Source organism: Rhincodon typus, chromosome 15 (assembly GCF_021869965.1).
Source record: "Rhincodon typus isolate 14 chromosome 15, sRhiTyp1.1, whole genome shotgun sequence".
In the NCBI taxonomy this organism is placed as follows: domain Eukaryota; kingdom Metazoa; phylum Chordata; class Chondrichthyes; order Orectolobiformes; family Rhincodontidae; genus Rhincodon; species Rhincodon typus.
This window is the reverse complement of record NC_063346.1, coordinates 52,634,149-52,661,430: the sequence shown is the minus strand read 5'-3', so window position 1 is coordinate 52,661,430 and position 27,282 is coordinate 52,634,149. Positions and strand designations below refer to the sequence as shown.

The following is a 27,282-nucleotide window of genomic DNA, read 5'->3' as shown; positions in this document are numbered from 1 at the left end:
GCCTGCTGATACCAATGCTGTTGCCTTTAATTTCATATGGCCTACGTTCTAAAGGAATTAAATTGTGTAGTACTCCATCTTCCTGGCCTGACTACCCTGCACAACCTCCTCACTACATCCAATGTCACCACCCAAATCTCATTCAAACATCTAACTATCTTCCAACCTGACTATCCCACCAACCACCTGACCACATCCCCTGAACCCTGATTATTCTCTGACTCGAATACACTGGACTAGGCAAATGCTTGGCCTGACCTAACCAGGCCACTTTATCATCTAAGTACCCCAAAACCCAACCCAACTGTAAACCCCATCCCAATCTGATTAACTCACCAGTCTGACCTGACCATCCCGATCTACCCTTCAACCTCATCCACCTGCCACCCTGTCCCTTTATCCAATTCTTTTGTTCTGTAATTTCCCAAAGAGGCTTTGGACATTTGAACTTTTTAGTTACCAGAATAACACAGCTAGTGTCATATAAAGGGTTGTGTTCTAAAAAAAGTTCTTTTCACTGCTGCCTAGGAAATTACCTGTACTTTGTGAGCTCTGCAGGATCATCCTTTATGCATTTTTTTTTCCTTTATGCATTCACGGGATGAGGACCTTGCTGACTAGGCAGCATTTGTTGCCAATCCCTAATTGCCCAGAGGGCTGTTAAGAGTCAACCACATTGCTGTGGGTCTGGAGTTGCATGTAGGCCAGACCAGGTACGGATGACAGTTTCCTTCCCCTAAAGGACTTTAGTGAACCAGATGGGTTTTTCCAACAATCAGCAATGGATTTATGGTCATCATTCTTAATTCCAGATAATTATTGAATTCAAATTCCACCATCTGACCTGGCGGGATTTGAATCCGGGTCCCCAGAACATTATCTGGATCTCTGGATTAACATTCCAGTGATAATACCATTAGGCCATTGCCTCCCCAATTGGTAGGTCCATTGAAAGAAGGCCCAAAAAATAAATCAGAGGTAGGTAACTACGTAATGTTTTGCCTAATCTAGGTCAGAAATATGGACTCTGACCCAAGTTAGAAGATTTGGGTCACTGTCTTGCCAAAAGCAGTAAAAATGGCTTGAAATGCAAAGATTACTGAAGGCACCAATCCCAAAATTTTCAGGTAGTATTGCTTGTCTTATAGCGAGTTAACCTCTGGGATTAGTTTCCAGTGATCAGAAATCTTAGCTATGATAAGTGGATCATAATGAATGTCAAAAATATCATTCCATTGATGCATTGCTTAAGAAAGGAAATAGGTTTTGCTGATGACACACAGCTTACCGCTGGTCCTGGACCAATGGGTTTTCTACAACAGGAGATGGCTGACTTAGTGGTTGGTCATCCGGAGCTGGAACACTTTCTGGAATTAGAGCTGGAGCTTGTGCCGGAATTTGGGATGGAGTTGGATCTGGAGCTGGAGTTGGATCTGGAGCTGGTGCTGGAGCTGGATCTGGTGAGGGTATCACAGTCACCATCAATAAAAATTACCAAGCTGCAATGTACTACATGGATTGCTAAGGAAATTAAAAAGATTTAAGCAATAGTCTTTTTTCTTAATGCATATAATTCCATGCATTTCCCCACTTGCTCTCACGGCTGAGACATGGAGAGTTGTAGCTTACTGACGAGAAACATCACAGGTTAGACACCTATTCTGAAATAGCTGATCACAGTGGGTGAAACACAATTAGAGTGAATTACAGAAGGCAGTCAAAAAAAATACAAGCCTAGGTTTCCATTTCTGATTGCTCGTAAGTGGCTGCAAGTGGAAAATAAATGTGTTAATTGGGTAAAGGCAGGATCAAATCTGAGGTGGATTGCCCCTACAGTCAAATAGTTCAACAATCTAAGAGCACACAAGAATAATTTTAAGAGATAGGTGATGACAGTAACCAGTGTCTGTGGAAATGTAGCACAGAAGTCACTGCCCTGCGTAGAAGGGAGAGTAATCGAGGAAGGCAAAATAAATCAGAAAATGTTTGTTTATCCAAATTCTTCATCTGTTCAATTCCAGATTGTGACAAAATATTTAAATGCAAATTCTAAATAACTGAATAAATATTCTCAGGAAATGTTTAATATTACACAATCCTAATTAGTTCCAACAAAATCTCCCTTTTGAACCAACGAAATTGGAACTATTGCACTCTGTTTAATATTTTTAAATCTATCACTTAAGTAAAGGAAAGTGGATAATGCTAGACTCAACCAACAATGATGATCAATGTGATACAGCAAGTAATTGAAGGATGGTGGAAGCAATGTAAAGGTGTTTTGATCATAATATGAACTTCAATCCAAGCATTCAGCGAAATTCAGAAATTCAGCTGTCCAATTTTTAACATCACCAATAATTACTGTTCAGTTTCCAATGGTGAAATCCAAGAAATTCAATTGCCTGCTAAGTAATTTTGGCCCTGATTGTGATCAACATTTACCTGTGCTTGGTTCTTCTTCCTTAATCTGCATTGGGAATCCACATTTAGATGATGAGTTAAAAAAAAAGATAAAACAAACATTTGTAAGTCAGCAACATTCGTAACAAGAAGAGTGGAATATAGTAAAAGATATTCTTGAGGTGGACACAGAATTCCAATACTCCATGACCTACCTCCATTGTATGAAATTCCAAACACCATTTACCCTCATATTCCACACATCATAAAAAATTGTAAACACTATCAACAAACTGGTCATGTTCCCTTTGAATAAAATTTCATTAAATTAATAATCCCATTAATGTGTGGAATTCTAATGTACGATTTCCAAATTTTATCATTTAACTAGCAGGCCCTTCTGTTTACAGGAGGTCCCTATAATTAAATTATATTTCTGTTTAGCATAAGCTTGGGAAGATGGTAGCACAATGCTGATAATTCAGAAGCCTGGGTTAATGTTCCAGAGACATGGTCCAACTGCTGTCATAGCAGCTGGTGGAATTTAAATTTAATGAATAAATCTAGAATATAAAAATTAGTCTTACTTGTTGTCTCAGGTTTTGCTGTATATAGTCTGTCTAGTTAACCAGTGTCCTTTGGAAAAGTTAATCTGCCATCCTTACCTGGTTTAGCCTGCATGTGATTCTAATTTCACATCAGAGTTTTCAATTTTTGAGTGGTCTAACAAACCACACAATACAAGGTCAATTTGAGATGTGCAACATACACTGGATATTTCCAATGGTGCCCACATTCCATGAAAGAATGAAATAAATCTTACCAGATTATACTGAATTCCATTTTTCCATGAACCTTCCCCATTTTACAGAACTGCATACACCATTAACCTGCTTGATTGCATAAAATTTCAGTGTATAACTTCACACTGCTCTGAATTACTATTCCAACATAATACTTTTGGTCTTAATCATACACAATTCCAATGTTCTATTCTTCTGTATGCAACTTTGCAGTTAGTTTCAAGCTGCTATTCTTCTATCACTCTAGTGTTCCAAGGATATTTCTCCACCTCACTGTTACACTTCTAATATAATAACAGCATTACACAACAGAACTTGAAAACACAAACCAAACTCCCAGCATAGAACTCCAGTTATGTTTTTTGTATTTTGTGATTCATTTATATAACACCTTTATAGGAATAAAGTTTTCAAAGATGTTTCCAGCACTGTTATCACATAAAATTATGAAAAATTTGGTCGGATAGATTTTGTGGAGTGTCCTAAACGAGGAGAGATGGGTAGTGAGGTAGAGAGGATTAGGGAAGGAAATAACAATCTCAAGGGTGGAACAAGTAAAGCTGCGGAGGCAGAAGAGGCCATAATTGGAAGAATGCACAGATTTGGAGAAACTGTCTAGACGAACTCAAGACAGGGGGCAGAATCTCATAGGGTCTGAGTGAGATAGACTACTATAAGATATGTAGCCGAATCAGATGAGAAGTCCAATGAGACCATCTCAATGTCAGAAGGAAGACATGCAACTTTTTTGACTTTCACAAGTGGCATGATGAGTTTCTCACTAGGCAGCGGTGAATTGCCAATTAAGGGGGATTATTGTTTGTTAAACACCTTGGTGGCAGCCCGACTTGCCTAATTAATATTCTTCTGTTCTCATCCTATCTTACTGGACATGAAAAACACAAAAAAAAATTGAGAAAACTCAATACCTGGTGAATTCAGCTCACCTCTAGCTCTGAATGACTACTATATTGCGATATAACCAACATGCGCCTTAAGGCACAACCTACAGCAGCAGTTGCTCGTACCCCTTGTCCAAGGACAATGGTATCGGACATCTGCCAACCATGGCAACTCTCCACTACACTAACAGGTTGCTCATGAAGCACAGACCTGCACTGCAGGACTGACCAGCAACTAATGTTGAAATATCTGCAGTAGGACATCTGGTGCACATGGACAGGCATCTAGTGCTCAGATCAGGCTAAGCCACATCTCAAGGCTCCTTGCTTGCTCTTTCAGCCCTCGCACACTGAACACCTATCTGCATGCTCACAGCATCATTGCCTTGCATTGTTTTGCCTTGCTTGTTAACATGTTGGCGCTTCAGTCAGAGCCAAAATCTGTTACTACTGGTGTTTTGAGGTACTCTTCTGCACAGACATGCAGACAGACTGCTTGTCATGCTTGTCAACAGGGATCTGTCTGTCGGGATACATTCTCACTATATGGGCGTACTGTTATGTCAATTTAACATTTAGGACATATGTCAACTGTTTGCGCAGCAAACACCCTGCACTTTGATTGAACCAAATGACCATGTCAAAAACTGTTGACACTAGTTCTCAGAGATAGTAGGAACTTCAGATGCCGGAGAATCTGAGATAACAAGGTGTACAGCTGGATGAACACAGCAGGCCAAGCAGCATCAGAGGAGCAGGAAGGTTGACGTTTCGGGCCTACACCCTTCTTCAGGAAGTTCTCAGTCCAGTTTTAGCGGGGCGGTGTTTGCTGTTCGTTACAGGGTCTTGGTATCATCAGTCTGAGCCCAGACTGCATATTCCACACTCCCAGAAATGCCCAACATGGGTAAAATACACATGCTAGCTTTAGGGGGTAAATGCTCAGGATCCATATTTGCTGAATGCTAGGACATTTTAGCAACCACATTTAATTTGCAATTACTTCATTGGTCACTTGTGGAGTGAAGCTACTTAGGGGTCAGATTCTGGTCTAAGGGGTTTGCATTACGCTGATGGTGCTTGCACATTAAACTTGAGCACCTCAATAATGTGGAAATTACAATGACATTACAAAAGGTCAATGCTGGCTGAAGGGGAAATCACTATTCATCCAACTTCCAGGGGTATTTTATGAGCCATACAACACTGCATCTTCATCTATCATGTAGATGCTATGATGGTCTGCACCGAATGCAGTACGAAGGTAGGTATTTGTTGTGGGTCTGGGATCGATAGGGTGTTGGAACACTATAGGCACTCCCTTTTTGATGGTGTCGGGTCACTTAGCTGGCACAGCACCTTCACTAAGTTGCTGCATATGCTGAGACTATATGCGGATGTTGATTTGTATTCATTCATGGGCCAGCATTTATTGCCCATCCCTAATTGCCCTTCACCTGATTGACTTGCTAGGGCCCTTTCAGAGAACAGTTAAGAGTCAACAACAATGTTGTGGGTCTGAACTGACTTGAAGGCCAGTCTGGGTAAGGACAACAGATTTCCTTCCTTAAAGGACAACAGTGAACGAGATGGGTTTTTATAACACTAAACATTGGTTATGTGGTCGTCATTAGGAACACTTTTTTATTTCAGATTTTAATTGAATCCAAATTTTACCATTTGGATAGGTGGAATTCGAGTACATGTCCCCAACTTATTAACTTGAGAATTAACTAGTGAAGCAAACTCTGTCCTCATCTGCAGGGTTTGCCATTGATGATTATTCTGAGATTTGAGAAATTCTTTCCCTCTATTCGTATTTAAGGTACTTTCTGCAGAGAGTCATGGGCTCTACCACTGATGGCATGTTACTCACTGTGGCTGCCTGCCTAAGAAGATAACTGCAAGAGGACCAGGGCCAATGGCAAGCATGACAGCAATAGGCTCGTGTGGAGGACCAGAAGGACCCTGCTCAGGGATGAGTTGCAGCTGCAAATACCCTCAGAATGCATGTGGTGTGCAGCAGACCCACAGTTTCCTGGCTCTGACTCCACTTCCTGGGATGAGTGAGATACACTGCCAACACAGGTTTCTATGTCGCAGGACCGTCTGATGGAACTATGTCTGATACAGGACTGGGAGGTCATCCTCTCCTGGTGACGTGAAGGTCATTGTTGTGCCGAACATGAAACTGTGTGGGATCTCTCAGTCATGCACCCATAAATGCATGAGTACAGTGACCAATGCCATCTGAGCAAGATCACATCAATTAATTTTGGTCTCAATTACAATATCAGTGCTCCAGCCTAGGCAGCTGGATTTTGGTAACATAGCTGGGCTCCCCTGGGTGCAGGGTGCCATCAAAAGTACATATGTGGTACTGAGAGGCAGAATTCATCAACAGGAAGTGGTCCCATTCAATTAATGTTGAGATCATCCATGATCATCATTACTACTTCATGGACATATGTACGCAGTAACGTGGCAGATGCTATGACACATATATTCTGGAGCACTCTTCTGTATCTAGCCCTTTTAAGGTTCCAGGTGTGTTGCAAAGTTGGTTACTTGGAGACAAGAGCTACCCATTGTGTTCCCGGCTCACGGTCCCATTGCATAATCCCTGACACAGGCAGAGTGCAGATTTAATGCTGCCCATGCTCCAACCAGGGCCATGGTGGGATATTATTTAAGATATGGTTCTGTTGCATGGACCAGGAGCTGGGGAGGTCCTCCAATATAGTCTGGGCAGATGTGTCATATCATCCTGATGTATTGTGTTCTGATAAGCTGGATGCTTAGGAACTGGGGAAGCAGGAGCAGCCTTCTGAAAGGAGGATGAGGACATTAGGGAGGAGAAAGCTGTCATTGTCTATGCATTAGGCACTACAAGCAAGAGAAAACCTCTTTGACTCCTGCTTCCAATAGATGAGAGCTGGGTGCAGCAGTCAATCACGGGTGGAAAATAGTCTTTCATCATGATGCCGAAATCTAGTTTGCATTGTCAGGGAAAATATCAGCCCCCATTGGTTTTGATTGTGTTCCCTTTTACCTTCTGTAAATAAAAGCTCATATTTGTATTTGTCTGATTGCTTGCCTGTATGTGATGTTCCCCTATTGGGCAATGATAATCTACAGGTCTACAGTCAGCTTTGGAGACAGGATAATGCTGGCTTGCACAGTGTTCAGATGGGTTGTAGTTATGGTTAGTAAAATGAGTGGTATGGTGGCTAAACTGTGACTAGCTTGAGAGAATGGGCTTGTACGCATATGGGAGTATTAGCCATGTCAGCTATGTGACGGTCAGCAGCATGACATTATGGCTGCTCTGTTCTGACATTGCTGGTGAGGGGCAATGCTGGATTGTCAACATTTATCTGGGTGCGCAGAGGCCTTTCAAGGACAGTATGAGCAAAAGGACCATTGGTCTTTCAACGGATAACCACTGAATGTGCTGGAACAAACCTGTGGTAGGTTGGAGATGGAATCAGCTGTAAGAAATGTCATGGGGCAGGGTAGGTAATTAATGCGGTGCATTTAATAAGAACTTGCTAGCCTCATCATGAAAAACTCTCCAAATCTCTAAACAACTCAGTCTTAGATGAAAATATATAAGATTCAGTTCTAAGAATCTGTATACAGAACAAGACTGTGAATTTTAAAATATCAGGTGCTGACAGAAAACATGCACAGAGATGACGAGTGAATGGGACATACTGTAAGTTAAGCTACTGGCAGCAGAGCTGCAGTTTATATAGGGTAGAAGATCAGAGGCTGGCCAGGAGCATATCAACTGATACAGAACTAAGATATTCTATCGAACTCATGAGTAAAAGCATTAGAAATATCATTAAACCATTAAACACCATCATGTAGCCGCATCAAATAGATTACCTCTATTTCCTTTTCAGATTCAGCTGGTGCAGGTCTTGGCAGTGTGGAGCTACCAAGATGTTGTGGAATGAATCTGCTTAGATTCTGCGCAATCCAGACTAGGACACCACCTCCAGAGCTGTACAGAAAGTGAATAAATTAATTGCAACAGCCAAAGATATTTTGGGGAACAGCAAGGAAGTGGTTTTCTATAAATTTACACTTTCATTTGAACTCTAATCACCCAGACCAGAGGCACATATCTAAGTATTACTCGTGGAATAGATTTAAGATTTCAGGTGCTAATGGAGGCTGGTCAAAGAGGCAAGAAAGTCAAGGGTCAATGAGTTTTTCAGGACAACCAGAATTAACATAAAATTACAGCATTGACCTTAGCAAGAACAATAAGTCAAGAGAGATAGAGCAAGTTAATAAGAATGCGGTTATTGGCCCCAGCAACAATAATCCTACCAAGTGGCTGAGTAAGAGAAAAGGAGGGAAAGAGAGAAAGATAGAGGGAGATGGAAAAAGAATTGGTGAAAGATGTAGAGAAAGATTGATGGATAGCTGGAGAATGTGGTCATTGGATGTAGCAGGAGCATTGAGAACAACGTGATTGGAAAAAGAAGCAAGAATGATAATGAGGAAAACCTTTCTATGCAATGATTAATGAGGATCTGGAATGCACTGTCTGAGAATGTGGTGAAAGCATAACAACTCATAGTTTTAAAGCAGCATTGAACAATCTGAGAGGAAAAAAACGTGCAGGGCTATGGGGAAAGGTAAAGGAGTCAAATAGGTAATTTGCTCTTGTAGAAATCAGGCATGGACCCAATAGCCAAATGACAGACTTCTCCTCCATAACCATTCCATGATTCTATAGGTCACTGGTCATGCCATGTTCAAACTCTGTATAGAAGGCAAGATCTTACAGCTGTACTACTCATAAACAGCATATGATATTTAGAAAGAGGAAGCTTGGATATTAGTAATGTGTTACTGTCATAGGATATAAGAGTGGAAAACTTAACCTCTTCCATCAAATTCTCTAAACCTTAACAAACAATTTTCATTACAAAATGGCATTCCATGAAAACCATTTAAAACTAATTTTTCTTTTCAAAACAAATCCTTGTTGCAAATCTATAGACATATCAAAGTATAAACTATAATAATCTGTGCCTCATACCTTGTTTCTGTGCAAGGCAATGGCACCTGGTCAGGTTCAGCTTGTGTTTCTCCTGGGTTAGAACATATATTTGAAATAGAAACAACTCAAGTCAGATAAGGTAAGAACCACAATAACACTTTGCTTTGTCTCCAATTTATCCATGCAATAAATATTCTATAAGGTTGTTTTCATGCATGATATAAAAAATGTTACAACAATAACCAAATTCATAAATATTATCTCTTCCCTCCTGAGACATTAATCTCAGTGAATAATCTATCTAGAATAAGCTCAGGGTCACATTCTGGTGAGCATAGCACTGACACAATGAAGCTAGAGGAGGAAGAAATGATTGAGATAGGTGACCAACCTCTGAGTTTTCATATTTTACCTCCAGGTGACACAGCCAAGCGAGGGCAAAGAAAAGAAGGGCCCCCATCCCAGGCCCATCTCTACCAGGTCCTTGAACCAAACCTCTGATGATGAACAGTCACAAACCATAAAGGACACACCATCAAGGCCTTTCTGCCACTGACCACTAGCGCAGACATCTACTTTGATGGGTAATCTGGAGTAGCCTCTGTGTCATGTTCTGGTCAGCACAGCAGTGAAACAGGCTCACAGCTACAGGAAAAAGAAGCAGCAAAGGTCTCTGAGACCTGGAGGACTGTTGAAGAACAGTACAAATGATAAGCCTCTGGACTCAGCCACAATGGGCTCAAAGAGATGGATTGGTAAGTGGGGGAACATCTGGCAGAAATGCCGAGAATCATTAGCAGACTGGAGCAAAGGGCAGCTGGCCCAAGTTCTTTCTGATGCTGTGGCTGTAGCATGTGAGTGCATGGATGCCTGCACGGAATTGGTGGTGGCCTCTGCACAGCCAGATCCAGCAGAACAATCAATACTTAGTTGATATGTGCTTGGATCTTCACTCCATCACTTTTGCTATGAATGCATTCATACACTGGGTAAGTGAGAGAAAACTGAGGGACCTTGACCTTTCTCCAGGTACCCTTGCTCCTCAAGGGGCGAGGGAGACGCCAGTGCACCCTGACAGGAAGGACAAATGGTAGACCAGGGGATTGTCACCTCAGGATTGCCCTGAGATGTCCTGCTATATTACCGCCACTCTGCCAGGGACCAAAATGCCTCCATCAGTTATACCTGCACCTGTGCAAGAGCCCTCAAGGAGGGTGGAGCCCACTAAGCCCAAGATGACTAACTGCTGCCTGCTAAGCCATTTGAGGTACGGTGGCAAAGCAGTCAGCCTGCTTTCTCATCACTTTGAACAACAGTTCAATGGTTTTTATCAATCTATTAACACTTCTGACTCCTTATGTTTTTTTCTTGTAGATGTCCTTGACGGGTGCTGATCCTCAAACATACTCACATGAGCAGGGCAAAAAGCTTTGAGGCTGTCATTCTCTGCAGCCCTCTGGAGGAACATGACCTCCTGAAAGCAGGATTTGAAGTGAGACGTTTGTGTTTTGGAAGTCAATCAGCACAATTTAGCCCCTCTACATTCTGCAATGGAGGAATGCTCCTTGCAAACTGAGGTTGGAGTCATTTAAACACAGTCCCCATATAATCCTGCATAACTCCATTCTGATGCCCTGGCCAGGAAACTGAACAGAAGGTTATTGGTGCCAGGGAATGAATTAATTTACAAGTAATAGCAAAGTATCTTAGTGTTTTAAAGGTATAAAGCAAGTATTCCCATGAGGAACTCAGAAAAATTCAGGGGCAGTGCCAGCACAGTGAAGCTAGCTGTTTGGTAAGAAACTGGAATTGCGTTGTAATTAGGCATTTGCAAGCAGTCTCAGGCATTCTGGGGAAAGTAGTCAAGGGAGAAAAGCTTGAATTACCAGGAGGTGAGCGGTTATTGCTGGCTGAATTGGAGCAGTGTTTGAGGACATTCAGAGGTTAGAATCTCACAGGTGAAGATTTGGTATCTCTTGTGAAAGAGGCAAGGTTTCAAACAGATTTGGTGACACAGTGTTATTAATGTGTTGGTGGGAAATCAGTGGGACCTGTCATGATCTGCATCTGCTAAGTGATGTGCACCATAACTTTATCTGTAAACCCTTTCCCATCACATGATAATTTTGGATGTTGGAGTGTAAGGCATATATATTGTAGATTGTTTTTATTTTCTAACCTAGCACAGTATATTTTGTTTGTTTCGAAACTGTGGAATCTTTGGCTTTCTTCTCTTTGTAAGTACCTAGGATTTCAAATTAGTCTACTTTTAAACAGAAAAGTTACCAGGCCCTAACCAAATCATAACATAAATTTAGCAGTTTCATTCAAGATTATAACATAGGGTCAGAGATCCTATCTGGAATTATAGCAATAAACACAATGTGTTCAATTCTGCATGTTGTAAGATTCATCTTCAAGTCCACTTTAACACACATGTTATGATCAGTAACATTATTGAACATAATCAGGACACACAGAATCAGGAATAAGGGAATAATGGGCACTAAAGAAAGAATTTTAATTAGCTACATAACTTCATTATGAAAAAAAAACTGTTCAATGGACAGCAACAATTAATTTGGAAATAAATTCACAGATATTATTCTTACTGCTGTGGGGGTGCTATTTGAGCTCTGTATTATAAGAAATGATGAAATGTTAATTGAGAAACACTGTACATAATGGGTCACATAATTTGAGGATGATAACATCACTTAAAAGTATCAACAAGATGCTGAAGAACCTCAGTATTTTAAATGTACACTAAATGTAGTCAAACTCACCTGTTTCATTTTTTGGTAAGGAGACTTGGTCTGCATTTTCTGTAAAGTTCTCTGTTTTCTATGTTGAAAATACAAACAGAAGACCAATTGGAAGAGTGAGAAATTAATCTTGAGCCAATTTTGGACTCATATTGTAAATACATGATCACCAAATCAGCATTAGGCAAGCTTTATAAACAATTTTAAAAAACAGACATTGCAATAAAACAATTAATTAAATAAAGAAAACAACACAAGCATCATTCAATTCTAACTAAGGAGCTGGCCATTACACCCCCAATCCCAGTAAAAATGGTAAAGTAGACAATACTCAATCCCAGTTGAAAACTGTTCGTGTTATTCATATTTCCATTTGAATCTGTTACTCTTTAATCACATCCAAGAGATTGATCTCCATAGCACAAATATAGATCAGAAATTATGTAGGCATTCCAGAGAAAGGTTTTAAAATAAGAAATTACATTTCAAATTAAGTCTTTCCATGGTAATTATTTTGGATCATACGAAGAATAATGAAATAGTAGTGACCAGAGAAGCCACCATCACCGCAGTCCCTCCATAAAATAAAGATTCTGTTCAATCTGCCTCTTACTGACCTGGAGGCAGAACACGCTATCACAAGCTGTGATAGAAGGGAAAAGTACACATGTACTTAAGAGCTAACTAATGGTGAGGAAAAGATAAAATTATGCTGATAGGGTTTGTGAAGAGGGGCAAGTGGAGGTTCATGTGGAGCATTAACACTGGCATGGGTCAGTTGGGCCAAATGACCTGTTTTGGTTCAATATATTTCATGTAGAACAATTCTGTGAGTTAATGTAGTCATGGTTTAGCTGGAGGCAAGGTATGTCCAGGTACTGAAATATATCAATGTAATGTGACAGCCAATTTGAAGAGTTTGACATATATTTCTCAACAGGTGTGTGATTCCTTGGTGCGCCAATTAAAGCACGTTAACATGCAGTTAGAATATACCTGTATGACTTACCTCTTCTTCTGGTTCTTCTGCAGGTTGAGAGCTACTCTTAACCTCAGATCTGATCTCCAGATGCTTCACTGGCTGAGGCAGTTGTGGGGCAACTTTTGCTATCCAGGTAAACATCCTGCTTTAGGAGAAAGGAAATGATCAATTAGCCAAATTAAGCATTGAGATTGTAAATATTGTTATGATAGTGGTATAAATGGACAAACAATTTTCAACTTCTAACATCCGAATTTTAATACTGGGACCTTCCAGTTACTAAATTAGTTTTAAGGAAGGAAAACACTAATTTAAGATGGGTGCAGTAGTCACCTGACCAGACTGTGCCAAGCTCATGAAACCATAAAGAAGAATCAGCCTGAGTTGAAATTAACTGTCAAAAAAAGGCATTGAAAGTCTGATATGTGTCTCCTGTTTGATTTACACCTCTCTGGAAATTTCACATATAGGATGAAAGTCACCTGCAGGTTATCCAACTTTAAAAACTATGGAAACAAACACAACTGGAAGACTCTCTTTATCACTATTTCGCTCAGCCTCTGACGACAACACCCAATGAAATGCATATTGGAGAAACATCCATTCTGAGAACTCAAATATATATTCCAGTTTTGTTACTGCTGATGATACAAGTTATTCATTAAACAGAAACCAAAAGAACTGCCAATGCTGTAAATCAGAAACATAAGCAGATGTTGCTGGAAAAGTGCAACAGGTCTCGTAACATCTGTGAAGAGACATCGGAGTTAATGTTTTGGGTCTGGCGACCCTTCCTCAGAACTGCTGAGCTTGAAGTTGTAGACTTGCTCGCTGAGCTGGTGTGTTTGATTGCAGACATTTCATCACCCTGCTCAGTAACATCATCAGTGCGCCTCCGGTGAAGCATCAGTGTTCTGACCCACTTGTTATTTATATGCCTCGGTTTGCTGGGGTGGTTGGCATCAATTCCAGTTCTGTTTTTCGGTGGTTTGTATGGCGGGTCCAGTTCAATGTGTTTGTTGATGGAGTTTCGGTTGGAATGCCAGGCCTCCAGGAATTCCCCGGCATGTCTCTGTTTGGCTTGTGCTATTATGGATGCGCTGTCCCAGTCAAGTTCGTGTCCTTCGTTGTCCATGTGTATTGAGGTCAGTGAGAATTGGTCGTGTCTCTTGGTGGCTAGTTGGTATTTGTGTATCCTTATTGTCAGTTTTCTTCCAGTTTGGTCTATGTAATGTTTCTCACAGGCCTTGCATAGTATTTTGTACAGTACGCTAGTTTTATTGGTTGTGGGTATGGGATCCTTTACATGCGTCAATAGCTGTCACAGGGTGGTTGTTCGTTTATGGGCTACCCTGTTACCTAGGGGTCTGAGTAGTCTTGTTGTTATCTCTTGTATGTCTCTGATACATGGTAGGGTGACTAGCGTGTCTGGCCATGTTGTGTCCTCTTGTTGTGGTCTGTCGCAGAGGTAATGGCAGATTGTGCTTTTTGGGTGTCCATTTCTTTTAAAAACTCAGTGTAACTGCTCCTGTTCTGCTTTGTGCAATTCAGGGTTGCTGAAGTGTGTTTTGGATTACTTGAATAATGTCCTGATGCAGCTCTGTTTATGGGTGTTGTTGCCAGCAACGAATTTCTCAAAAACTTTAAACTGCTGAGCTTTCCTAGCAACTTCTGTTTTTGTCATTAATTAAACAACTGTGCTCATATGTTAAAACCCAACACCTCAAGAATCCTCAAGAATTTTTGAAACTAAATGTTCTTGCTCTTCCTTTTGTACTAGACATTTTCCTTTTTAAACTTTATACCTGTGTTCGATTGTATGTTTGATATCATGTTTCATTATTTTTGTGGGATGAGTAAGTAATAAAATTCTCTTTCTTTCGCCCAGAAAATGTTGCAATTGAGTCTTTAAATTTGTCTTGTACTACATTAAAATTGAAATATAAAATAGCTGCATGCTAAAAAGAATTGAAAGAGATAGTAGGAACTGTCGATGCTGGATTCTGAGATAACAAGGTGTAGAGCTGGATGAACACAGCAGGCCAGGCAGCATCAGAGGAGCAGGAAAGTTGACGTTTCAGGTCCAGACCCGAAATGTCAGCTTTCCTGCTCCTCTGATGCTGCCTGGCCTGCCATGTTCATCCAGCTCTACACGTTGTTATCTTAAAAAGAATTGAAAGTCTTGTTTTGTGGCCAACTGAGAGGTTAAAAGGAACGGAGCTGATTCACCCTTCCTCACCTGGTCAGAACAAAAGGAGTGAGCAGGTTGTAAGCAGGTAAGATATTGTAGCCACACTAATATGTCAGAACATGATCATATAAATATTAAGATATAAAACAGACCGCTCACTTCTGCAAAATAATGATGTCACTTGCCCTGCTTTTGAGCAGAATGCCTGCTAAAGAATTAGGAAGATCCAGAAATAGAACAACAACTGGGGCTATGGAGGAAGGAGAAATATTAAAATGTTAACACTGTGAATAAAATTTCCATTCCTGAGGCCTTGAAGGTTGGTTTCAGAATAGTAGAGCAATTCATGCCATGGAGGTGCACTAGGATGACTCAAGGGCAACAGTTTATGAAAGTTTTTGAAGTAATTCTCCACCACATCAAGTGTGCATACTCCATTGACATACAAAACTGAAGCAATTAGGGTTATGATGGACACCTATTGCCTCTGCGATTTCCCAATCAGCTTTGTATTAGCTGGAACTTGCAGTTGCCCAATAACATCAAGACACCATGGCTGAGGGAAGGGAATTCCTGTGCAAGAGTTCTTTCTCCCTTAGCTCAGAAGGGGCCTAAGATCTAAATTATTGGCAGCTGATACAACAGATAAACTGATCTCCAGAAGGACATATGTTGTTCTAACATGGTAAGCACAGGCAAAGCAAGTATGCTGAACTGCTGAAGGTGATTAGAGGTTTAAACAGAACCTTACAATGGCACAGAGGAGGAAAACTAGTGAGAATAACTTCAGCACTGCAGGACAACAGGAAAAAAGTCAAGGATTCTGATGGGTAAATTTAAAATAAGCTGGTGTTTTTGAAGGCTAAGAATATGTGGACTGAAATCATAACAAGTTCCATTTATTTGCCTTTCAAATACCTTTCAAATAGTAAAATATCATGAGGCATTTCACATACATAAAAGTGCTTATAAGTGTTTTAAATATAGCAATGGATGAATATTATCTATTAACTTTCAACAGAAGGAGGAAGAAATAAATTACGCTTAATTTGAATGTGGCCAGTGCTGCTGCAGATCAGAAATGTCTGTAACGTAAGAAGTCAGCGTGTTCAGTGAATTGGCTGTAGGGATTTGTGACTCTAGGACTGGATTTATAAAACCTGTTGAAATAAGGTTACAGCAGTGAATTGCATTGTTCAGGGGAGAGCATGCAGGTATCAGAGGAAGTGAGTCATAGAGTCGTACAGTATGGAAACAGACCCTTGGGCAAACTCGTCTACGCTAAGCAGACATCCCAAACTGACCTAGTCCCATTTGCCAGCATTTGGCCCATGTCCCTCTAAACCCTTCCTCTTCATATACCCATTGAGATGCTTTTTGAATGTTGTGATTGTACCCGCTTCCACCACTTCCTCTGGCAGCTCTTCGCATACACACATCACACTCTGTGCGAAAATTTACCCCTCAGGTCCTTTTTAAATCTTTCCCCTCTCACCTTTTCTCTATGGTCTCTAGTTTTGGACTTCCCTATCCTAGGAAAAAGATCTGGCTATTCACCCTATCCATGCCCTCATGATTTTATAAATATCTATAAGATCACCCCTCAGCCTCTGACACTCCAAGGAAAATAGTCCCAGCATATTCAGCCTCTCCTTAAAACTCAAACCCTCAACTTCTAGCAACAACCTTGTAAATTTTTTCTGCATCCTCTCAAGTTTAACAAGATCTTTCTTATGGAAGTGTGACCAGAATTGTATGCAATATTCTAAAAGTGGCCTCACCAATATCGTGTATAGCCACAACATGCTGTCCCAACTCCTATACCCAATGTACTGACCAAAGACGGCAAGCATGCCAAATGCCTTCTTCACCACCCTCTCTACCTGCAACTCCACTTTCAAGGAAATATGCACCTGCACTCCTAGGTCTCTTTGTTTGACAACACTCCCCAGGGCCCTATCATTAACTGTATAAGTCCTGCCCTGGTTTGCCTTACCAAAATGCAACACCTCACATTTATCTAAATTAATTCCTCAGCCCATTGGCCCAACTGATCAAGGTCCCGTTGTACTCTGAGATAGCCTTCTTCACTGTTCACTACACCACTTATTTTGGTGTCATCTGCAAACTTACTAATCATACTTCCTAAATTCATTTCGAAATCGTTTACGTAAATAATGAAAAGTAGTGGACCTAGCACCAATCCTTGTGGCACACCACTGGTCACAGGCCTCCAGTCCAAAAAGCAACCCTCTACCACCATCTTCTGTCTCCTACCTTTGAGTCAATTTTGTATCCAATTGGCTAGCTCCCCCAGATCCCATGTGATCTAACTTTACTAAACAGTCTAGCATGTGGAACCTTGTTGAATGCTTTGCTTAAAATCATACAGACAACATCTACTACTCTGCCATTATCAATCTTCTTTGTCACCTCTTCAACAAAACATACTAAGCTGTGATGCATCCGGATAGGATGCTATCAATGATGCATCTATAAAAATTGGTAAGCGTAGTTGTGGACATGCCAAATTTCCTTAGCCTTCTGAGGAATTGTTGTGCTTTCTTGACCATAGCTTCAATGTGGATGGACCAGGACAGATTGTTGGTGACATTTACTCCGAGGAACTTAAAGCTCTCAATCATCTCCATCTCAGCACCACTGATCCAGATAGGGGCATGTCCTCCACTCCACTTCCTGAAGTGGATGACCAGCTCCTTTGTTTTGCTGACATTGAGGGAGAGATTGTTGTCTTTACACGATGCCACTAAGCTCTCTATCCCTTTCCTGTACTCTGTCTCATCGTTGTTTAAGATAAGACTCATTACGGTGGTGTTGTCAGCAAAAAATGGAGTTACAGCAGAATTTGGCCACACAGTCATGAGTGTATAAGGAGTATGGGGCTGAGTACGCAGCCTTGCTGGGCACAGGTGTTGAGGGCACGTGGAGGAGGTGTTGATGCCCATCCTTACTGATTGCAGTCTGTGGGTCAGGAAGTCTAGGATCCAGTTGCAGAGAGGGGAGCTGAGTCCCAGGTCTCGGAGTTTGGAGGTGAGGTTGCATCTTTGCATTCTACAGCTTGGATGCAGGGCAAATCAAAATTCATAGGCATTCCATCCATCTTGCTGATGTAACTAAATGGATACTATTTGTTTATGCCACTTTCTAATCATGAACCATTACAACCCAGTAATTTTAGCAGAGGTCTCTTAGTGGTACCTTAGCAATTTTCGTCTTCTGTCACAATGCTGAGCTGTTTTGTCTCATAAAATGTTTACGTCAACTTGCTGTTTAAAATCTTTGTTGGACTTAAGGCTTTATTTGGGCCACACATTAGGGTATTAGTATATATTGATAACTTTTAAAAAGCATTGTGAACTTCCAATTATTGATTGAAAGGATGATACTCCAATATTTAGTGGTTCAAAATGTTTACTATAATGAAAAGACTAAAAGCCTAAGTAATTAAACAATATTATTGTTGGCAACTTTCACTTCAAATTACAGAAACTAATATCTTTTTTGTTTTAAACACAACTGCAAAAACAGGTACACAGAATGCTGTCCTTTAAGTGGACATGCACTGTCCCCAGAATCAGTCCAATATGATTCTTAACTTGAGACTTCTACTTTTTCCCTTTATCTACTTGGTAATATCTAGCTTGAGAACTGTCCTTTGTCGTGAGAGTATTACTGGAAACTTTCCTTCTGGTGAGAGCTAAGTAAATCTTCCAGCTTCATGTTAACTCCTTTGAATTTGTTTTTTTTTTAATTCATGCTCGAGTTTCCACCCACATTCCATATTCCTGCAAGTTAAACCATAGAGCCTTTGGACTTGTAGATACTCTGTCTCTAGCTCTCTGGTAAAATAATCTGTTTTTGGTATTCCCTGATATTTTAGGAAAGCCTTATAAACTTTCTAGTTGTGCCACACGTAAATGATTATAGGGTGATGATGATTCTGACAATTTTGAAGACCCATTCTAATGCATGCTTCTCAATACTGGGCCAGTGGCTGGTTCCTGTTCTGATGTGCATTTGGTCTCAGCCATCTTCTACAAAGTGGATTTCTCCTCTTTCTATTCTCATATTATTTTTTCATTGAATTCCTTTGCTACAGTATAGTTATTTGACAAGTTAGTAAATATTATCATGTCTGCCTTGAAAACAGCTTCATGCTTCAATACTTCTAGCAGAGGAGCATTTCTGTTTCTCACTTGCTGTTGCCATATTTAATGTGCTTTTTTAATAAAAGCAAAATACTGTGGATGCTGGAAATCTGAAACAAAAACAGGAAAAGCTGGAGAAACCTAGATGGTATGGTAGCATTTTGAAGAGAAAAACAGAGTTAACATTGAGTCCAGTATGATTTGTCTTCGGAAAGTTCTTTTGCAATACATCCTGTATCATCTGCTTGGTCCATTTACAGTATAAATTAGGAGAAATATGATATCTGAGGTGAAAAATCGAGGCAGACTACAAATATGAGTCTAGTATTTTGTTGTTGCAAAGAGATAGTCAACCAAGTATATGCAAAAGCGTGATATTTGGAGTCAATAAAATGGCACCATCTCCAAGGCTGGGCCAACCTAAATACAGCAATCTACAGTAAAATGTACTCTTAACTTAGAAGCTAACACCATGAGGTTGAATATATCTGTACAGCACATGCCATTAGATTGCTTTACTTTTCCACTATTTGCAAACTGTTTGCCTCCTTCAGGGAGGACCCACGTTTCTACAGGAGAATCTCCAAGCTCAGACAAAAAGGGGGCTTTCCCCAGGATTCACAGGGCAGCTCTGATATGTGTGACACTTCTGCTCTGCCAGCTTGTTGCGTTCTTGCAGAGCTGCAAATACTTACAGACATCCTCTGGTTCATTGCTCATCAACATGAAGGAAATGAAGAATATGATGAGTGGAATCTTCCCAGTCCCTGAATGATGTGGACTTGAGCAAGTCAGTTAGGAAAACATGGTGTGATCCCATCAGAAATGGGATTCCTGATGTTGAGGGTAAAAAGTTCATTTCTCCAACCAAATTTGGAACAGAAAGATAATTTTGCTGTTGAGCAGCAAAAGACATATTTGCACCATTCACATGTATAAGTATACTAGTATGACCTTTTCTCACTTTATTGATATGCAGTTTCTCATTGTCCCACCCATTGGATAGAAACTAGACAGTGACATTTCCAGACGTGGAAGTCAGAACAGCTACCTGGTGACTCCAACCCTCCAGTCCTCTGTCTTGGACAACAGTCATCAATATCTCAGGTTATGCTCGATGGGCGGCGACCGCTGGCACCCACAATGAATGTTGGCATTGGATATGTACTAGCCTTGCCTAACCCTCATGTCACACCTTTGACCCACTGACTGGAAAGTTCTCAACTGGTTGAAGGCCACTTGCCTTTTGAGCAGCAACAATTTGCCTCTGCCTGGCAAGAAAGAATCAGGAAAAGAGACCGTTTTCCTCTTGGATTGAGAGAGAGAGAGAGAGAGGGACAGGTATTACGGAATATGAAATTGGATGGTACAGCTGTTACTTTTGGTGGAGGTAGAGAAGTGTCCCAAGTGATTGAGCAGGCAGTACTGACAGAATTCAGAGTTAGTGCTGTCAGGGGTTGGGTGGGTAACAGAGAGTAAGGAAGATGCTGCAGGCAAGTGGCAGCGGTAGTGCATGACTCTTGGTGAGAGGTGAGTACAGCAGCAGAGATAGAGGGAGGGTGAGGCATTAGAGAGAAGGTGGTGGCACTTATCCTGTCAGAGTGGAGAAGGATATTGACCTTCTTCCTATAGTGCTGGGAATGCCTCCATCATGCAGAAACTGCCTTAATCTGGGTGGCAACCTCAGATCAGGCGCATGGCTTGGTGTTGTGGGCTTCACTGCTGGAACTCAGGGAGGAAGCAGTCCCATGTCTGCATCACCCCATGTCTGCATCAACTTGAGAACACTGCCTGCAAAAAGCGCGGCACTGATTTCTCCTTGTCTGCCATGTCCAGGGCAAATGTCAGGAATTGTGTTGTGCAGGGCAGCTCTGGACTGACTCTGCTTGTCTGAGTACACAACAGGCTTATAAAGATAGGGTAGGCACAAGGGTATTCTCACAATATCTGTCGAGTGGCCAGTTATTTTGGTGGTAAAATGGACCAAAATCAGAGGTCAGCGATGCCATAGGAAACTGGTAGGTAATTAATGAGCTGGGTTTGGTAAGGTAGGACTAGAAAACTTGCCAGGCCTCACAGAGAAAATCCCTCCAAAAACACAACACGACTCAGACTTAACTAAAATACAGAAGTTTCAGTGCTCCGAATCTGCTTATGATATTCATTCATAAAATATGGAAAAACACCCAAAATGAGTGGAATTGCAATAACATCCAGAAAACATAATCCAGCAACTGCCCTGTAAGTAGCTCATGATCTGTTTAAATTGTGTTAGTGGAGTGTCTTTTGAGCCACTTAAGATCACAGCCAGCTGTGTGATGATACTATGGCTTTAAGAGGTGTAATTTGTGTTGTTTTTTTATGAAGAGAGGTCGAGACAGAGGTGTGAGTGGTCTGTTCCAAACCAATAAAGCAAACAGCTGGTGAAGAATTGGGTTCTTTTTAAAAATTGGAACAATAGAAGCAGCATGAATGGGTGAAGTCAAGCTCCCACAGAACCACGGTTTTAGTTTAGCTTTCAGTAGTTGTTGGGATTTTTTGCTACATCTCTCTCTATCTCTTTGTTACAGCTAAAAGCTTGGGTTCCCTCTGCTGCCAGAATTGCATGTGAGACAATCTATTTTACTGAATTTACCTTTGCCAAGGGCATGTTTACGGGATGGTACTATATTGGAACAGTTGTTGTTTAGCACTTAAATAATCTTTTATTCTATTAAATTTTTTATAGAGTTAAAGTTAGACCAATCCTTTCTTTTTTTTAAATTTTAACTGTAGAGTAAGAACAATGTGTGTTTTGTTTAAAGCCGAATAGTGTAGCCAATTGAATTACATCTGGAACACAGTACCTTACACTTGCGTTCAAATTTTAAAAAATTAGGGTCTAGACTATTTCCTTGATATATTTGATGGGGCTTTGGTCTGGTCCATAACAACTTTGTAAAGTTAAAACGGATATAGGATGCAACATCCAGCTCAAGTACAACATTGCTAACATTGAATAAACAGTGCACACTAATTTATATCTTCTCTTCTTGCTATTGGCATTTGTTAGGTGTACATCTAGTATACTTCTCATCAGAAATGTGCACATTCATCTTTGATATTGTTTTTGAGCATTAGGAGAACAAGTAGCACTGAAAGAGGGTGATTATGGAGTCTAACTTCTTGCTTACTGTGTTTTAAAGGCCTGACTGTTCAGCAGGGAGTGCCATAATAGGCACTAACTGACAATAGATACTTGATGTAATTAACACTGATTGCTTAACATGGATGCTATACAGTAACTGACACGAGGCCTATGCTTTCCAGCTGGTGCACTGTAGAGTAATAAACTGTGTTATCCTGAGTCTATTGTGAAATACAGACATTACAGAACAATGAATACTAAACTTATAACATTGAACAAATTGTAAAATAAGGTAGGTGTTGGCTATGCAATCAGGCAAAACAACAGAAATTGACCATCTAACATTCAGTGCCCTGCAGTATAGTGGAATCAGTCACCACTATAGAATAACAGTAGAATGCTGGAGTAGGCTTACTTTTCCCTGCCTTGCTGACAGTGAAGTAAATAGGCCTGAAGTAAATTCTGGCTCACGATTCCGAACTTACCTACATCGGAAAATGATCTTAGCTACATAGGTTCACTGTATCCCAGATGTAGTCTCCCCTTTGGCAAAGCCTGGTATTTGGAAATAGGAAGTGGAATTCACAATAGATAACTATAGTTCATACCTTTTTCTAATTATTTCATGATATGTGGGTGTCCCTGGGCTAAAATTTGCAGCATAGCTAATTGCCATTGTGGCCGTGATGGTGACCTTGTTGCTTGAACTGTTGCAGTGCATCTGGATGTAGATAACTCATAGTACTATTGGGAAGGGAATTCCAGAATTTTGATTCAGTGATAGCAAAAGAGCAGAAATATAGTTCCAAGTCAGGATGGTGTGTGGCGCCTTATTCTTTATTACACATGTGTAAAATTTCTTACAATTTGCATTTGTATAACCTGGCTAGTTTATCCTCTATTCCAGCTTTTCCTTTTTATGAACTTTTTGGTTGCCCTTTACTGGTTTCTAAAACAGTCCTAATTTTCAGACTTACCATTATCCTTTGCATTGTTGCAAGCCTCTCCTTTTAATCTAACACTATTGTTTACCTCCTTGGTAAGCCATGGAAGCATCTTTCTCACTGAATTTTTGTTTTTGAATGGAATGTGTCTTTCTAATATTTTAAATTATACATTGCAATTGTTTCCTACTGTTCAGTTACAGACATAGGTTTTAGCCTATTTACCAAATCGACCTTAGCCAGATCTCTTCTCATACCAATGTAATTGGCTTTTTTTAACAAATACAAATTTAGTTTGCAGTTGGAGTATGTCATGTCAAAGTTACTGTCAAACTCATTGCTAAAACAGCATCTTCTGGACTATTTTTACCAACTTGATTCATCCTCACAGCTATTGCATTGTCTTTAATACAATATTCAACAATTTCTTGTTTAATGCTCTGTTCAGCAATATAGCTATTGTTAGAGGCTGACAAACTACTCCCATCAACATATTCTGACTCCTTTTATATTCCAGATCTCCAACTCACACTGTTTCTATTTCTTGATTTTCTAAATCAAGATTTTTTGCACTAATGTCCTTATATCAAGGAGCACCCATCCTCTATTTGCATTCTTCTCTCAATTTGAAATGTTGTGTATCATGGAATATTTATTTCCCAATTTTGGTCACATCAAAACCATGCTCCGTAATGGTGATTAGATCTAAACTACTTACTACTATTTGTGCCACTAGTTCATCTATTTTATTGCATACATTCCATGCATTCAGATAAACTGACCAATTTTGAAGAAAAGTCATATCAGACTGGAAACGTTAACTCTGTTTCTCTCTCCATAGATGTTGCCAGACCAGCTGAGTTTCTTCAACGTTATCTGTTTTAATTTCCAGCATCCACAGTATTTTGCTTTTATTAAAGTAACTTCAGTGTTACGTTTATTACTATTTCCTACATGGACCTTACTCTTAAGTGCAAAATTACTTTTAACTGTCTATCCCTTCCTGTCCCACACAGCGTGTCTACCCACAACAATATACTTTCCCAATTGCCTCAACTTTTACTGTTAGATTTCTAAATCTCCCTTCACGAAAACCCTTCTCCCACTCTGTTAGCTTGATGGCATTTCCCCTACTTTGATAGTGTTTACTAATGTAGTCTTATGTTTGTATGATTGATCCCTTCCTGGCATTTCTTTCCTCGCTCTATCAGGGCCAGATGACTCCCATGGGTGGGCCCTCAATACTTGGGCTCCTCTCGTCAACAAATTAATTTCATATGTGTGAATGTTGTCTGACCAAATGGTAATGAAGTCTGACCATGAAAACCGATTCGGTGTTGGATCAGTTGCATTGGGTCCATGTCAAGTTTACTTGGCCCACATGCTGTCCGTTGCAAATGGTCACAAGTATTTAACCCACTGATCTTATAACAGTGAAAGCACAATAAATAATAGATATTAGGGTATCAGTTCCTTGTACTGAACTGGCATGTGGCAGTATCACCCATCTTTTCCTATTACTATTCCCAACAGGTTAGTGGAAATTTCAGTTGTGTGCATTTGGGACATCTGATCAGCAAAGACTGGTAGACTGCTGCTGGAATTGGCATAATATCCTCATGGTCATTGATTCATTGGCTAAGCACATAGGTCCCCCACTTCTTGTGTGATGCTGCCATTTGTCTTTGATCTAGATCTAGCCCCAGACACACAGTTGGGCTTCACTACCACTGAACTGCCATCATATACTTTCCTTTACCTTGGCAGATTCTGGAGGGGTCAACTAACATGCAAACTGGGACCACCACCACCTTACACTCATGGCCTTTCTGACACAGAAGATCAACTTTGGGACAGATGGAAGTTTCATTTGTACCACAGCATTCTGCAGTGTTTCTCCAGTTAATATTTTAAATTTGATATTAAGCACACTGGAATATTAGACATTCATTATACAATACATATATATAATATAGCAAATTTATACAGTAAATAATCCAATAAAATGACCACATAACTATGTAGTGGTGAATTAATGCTGTAGCAACAATGAAAAGAACAAAACTTTCTGGATTAAGCAGAATTTTTAACTGAGATTTGTATTATTTCTTTTCATGTGATGAAACTGAATATTGTAATCTTTTGAAAACCTAAATAAAAATGGTGCTTAATGCATCTACAATATTATACTGACTTTAAACTGACTAACTGCTGTAAGATGATAATATGCAACCATAATGGAATTGGGAAATGCTGCAGTCTTTACATCAGCTACTTAATGTATAAGCAAGATATAATGACTAAGTCACTGGAACTTCATTAACATTTTTTATTGTTTTGCTGTTCAATTAATTGCATATATTGCAACTTGCTGTTCATTTATTTTCTCTCTACTACTATGTAAAGCAGGCAACCCCCTATCCAAAAACAAATACAAATAACAGTACCGGATATATTTCAATTCTTCAGATACAGTTGACAGTTTAGCTGATATCTTACTGTTTCTGTCCCCCAGAAGGCTATAAAACAGGTGTGTGTATTCAAGCATCAAAATCTAAACAACTTTAGATTTACCTGTGGTATTGGAGCAGTTACCGGGTGGGATCCATTCCTTAAAGTTGCAGTTCTGTGTGTAATGTGAAGTGCTATTCCTATTCTGGGATTTGAGGGAAGATTAAGAGCCCTGCCAGGAAAAGATTAAGGTTGTGAAGGACGTTTCTCCACAGCAAAGTCATAGAGATGTGCAGGAAGAAAAGAGAAAAGAAAGAGGTGTAAAGGAATATAACAGAAGTGAGAGAAAAGGAGATGAGGAAGAAGGTTAACAGAAAAGGATCACAATGGAAAATGAATGAAGAGAAGGCAAAAATAAAAGTTGAAAATAAAAAAAAAAGATTTGGTGCGAAAAGGAATATGTAGCAACATCCTACTACAGAAGACATGGCATTTTCCTGCTTGATTATATATAAGGTTGAATCATAGCAATACAACACAGAAGAATGCCATTTTGCCGTTGTGCCCATGCTAGCTCTAAATTAGAACGTCTGATTTGTTTCACCTCCCCGCAATTGAACTCTATATGTAATTCTGTTTGATTATTACTATAGAATATGCTTCCATTAACCTATCTTGCATTGACATCTTTGGCAACTGTCAAAATCTATTAATTATATAAGACTGTTCAATCTGAACATAGTTAAGAAATAGCTGGTTATGTTGTAAGAGGTCATTATGTTGAGATTGTACTCAGTCTTATCAAAGAATGACAAGCAAGAGAAAAGTGAAATTGATTCAATATTGACTTCAAAGGTAGTTCAGGGGACTTAAGACAAAATTTAGGGGAGAGATATGCATGGATTCCAACTCACCTCATAGCTTTCTGTGTAAATGCATGTGTAACTTTTTCTTGCCGTAAAGACTTTTTTCAATTGTTGAAGCTGAAATTAAATACAAATTATTAACCTGATTGCAAAATTGACTGAATGGAAGCAAACATAAAGTATGAATTATTGGTAGGATTATTTAACACAATGTGACCACTGATGTCCCATAAGGATCTAACAAAGCAAGGAAATATACAATGAATAGTAGGACCCTGGATAGTACTGAGGATCAGTGAGGCCTTTGTGCACACGTGCATAGATCCATGAAGGCAATAGGACAAGTGGATACAGTGGTTAAGAAGGCAAACTGGATATTTGTTTTTATTAGTTGAAGGGTAAAATCCAAGAACTGGGAGGTTATAATGGAGCTGTATAGGATATTATTCAGCCACAGCTGGAATACTGTGTGCAGTTCTAGCCACCAAACTAAAGGGAAGGTGTGATTTCTCTTATCAGCCATGATTGAATGGTGAAGCAAATTTGATGGGCTGGATGGCCAAATTCTTCTCCTGTATCTTGTGGCCTCTGGAGAGGGTGCACAGAATATTGACAGGATATTGCCTGGGCTAGAGCCCTTCAGGTGATAGAGAAAA

At 40.0% G+C, this 27,282-nt stretch overlaps 1 protein-coding gene across 1 annotated transcript in view; it reads right to left on the bottom strand.

Moving 5' to 3' along the window:
- LOC109910603 (cyclic nucleotide gated channel subunit beta 1) overlaps positions 1-26,726 on the bottom strand; it is a 173,730-nt gene extending 147,004 nt beyond the window's left edge. Inside the window, 7 exon segments of the mRNA XM_048606008.1 lie at positions 1,289-1,499; positions 2,446-2,470; positions 8,003-8,120; positions 9,171-9,240; positions 11,918-11,975; positions 12,906-13,023; positions 26,675-26,726. Coding sequence (XP_048461965.1) covers positions 1,289-1,499; positions 2,446-2,470; positions 8,003-8,120; positions 9,171-9,240; positions 11,918-11,975; positions 12,906-13,023; positions 26,675-26,679 — 605 coding nt within the window. The 5' untranslated portion in view covers positions 26,680-26,726.
- Between the last annotated feature and the right edge of the window lie 556 nt (positions 26,727-27,282).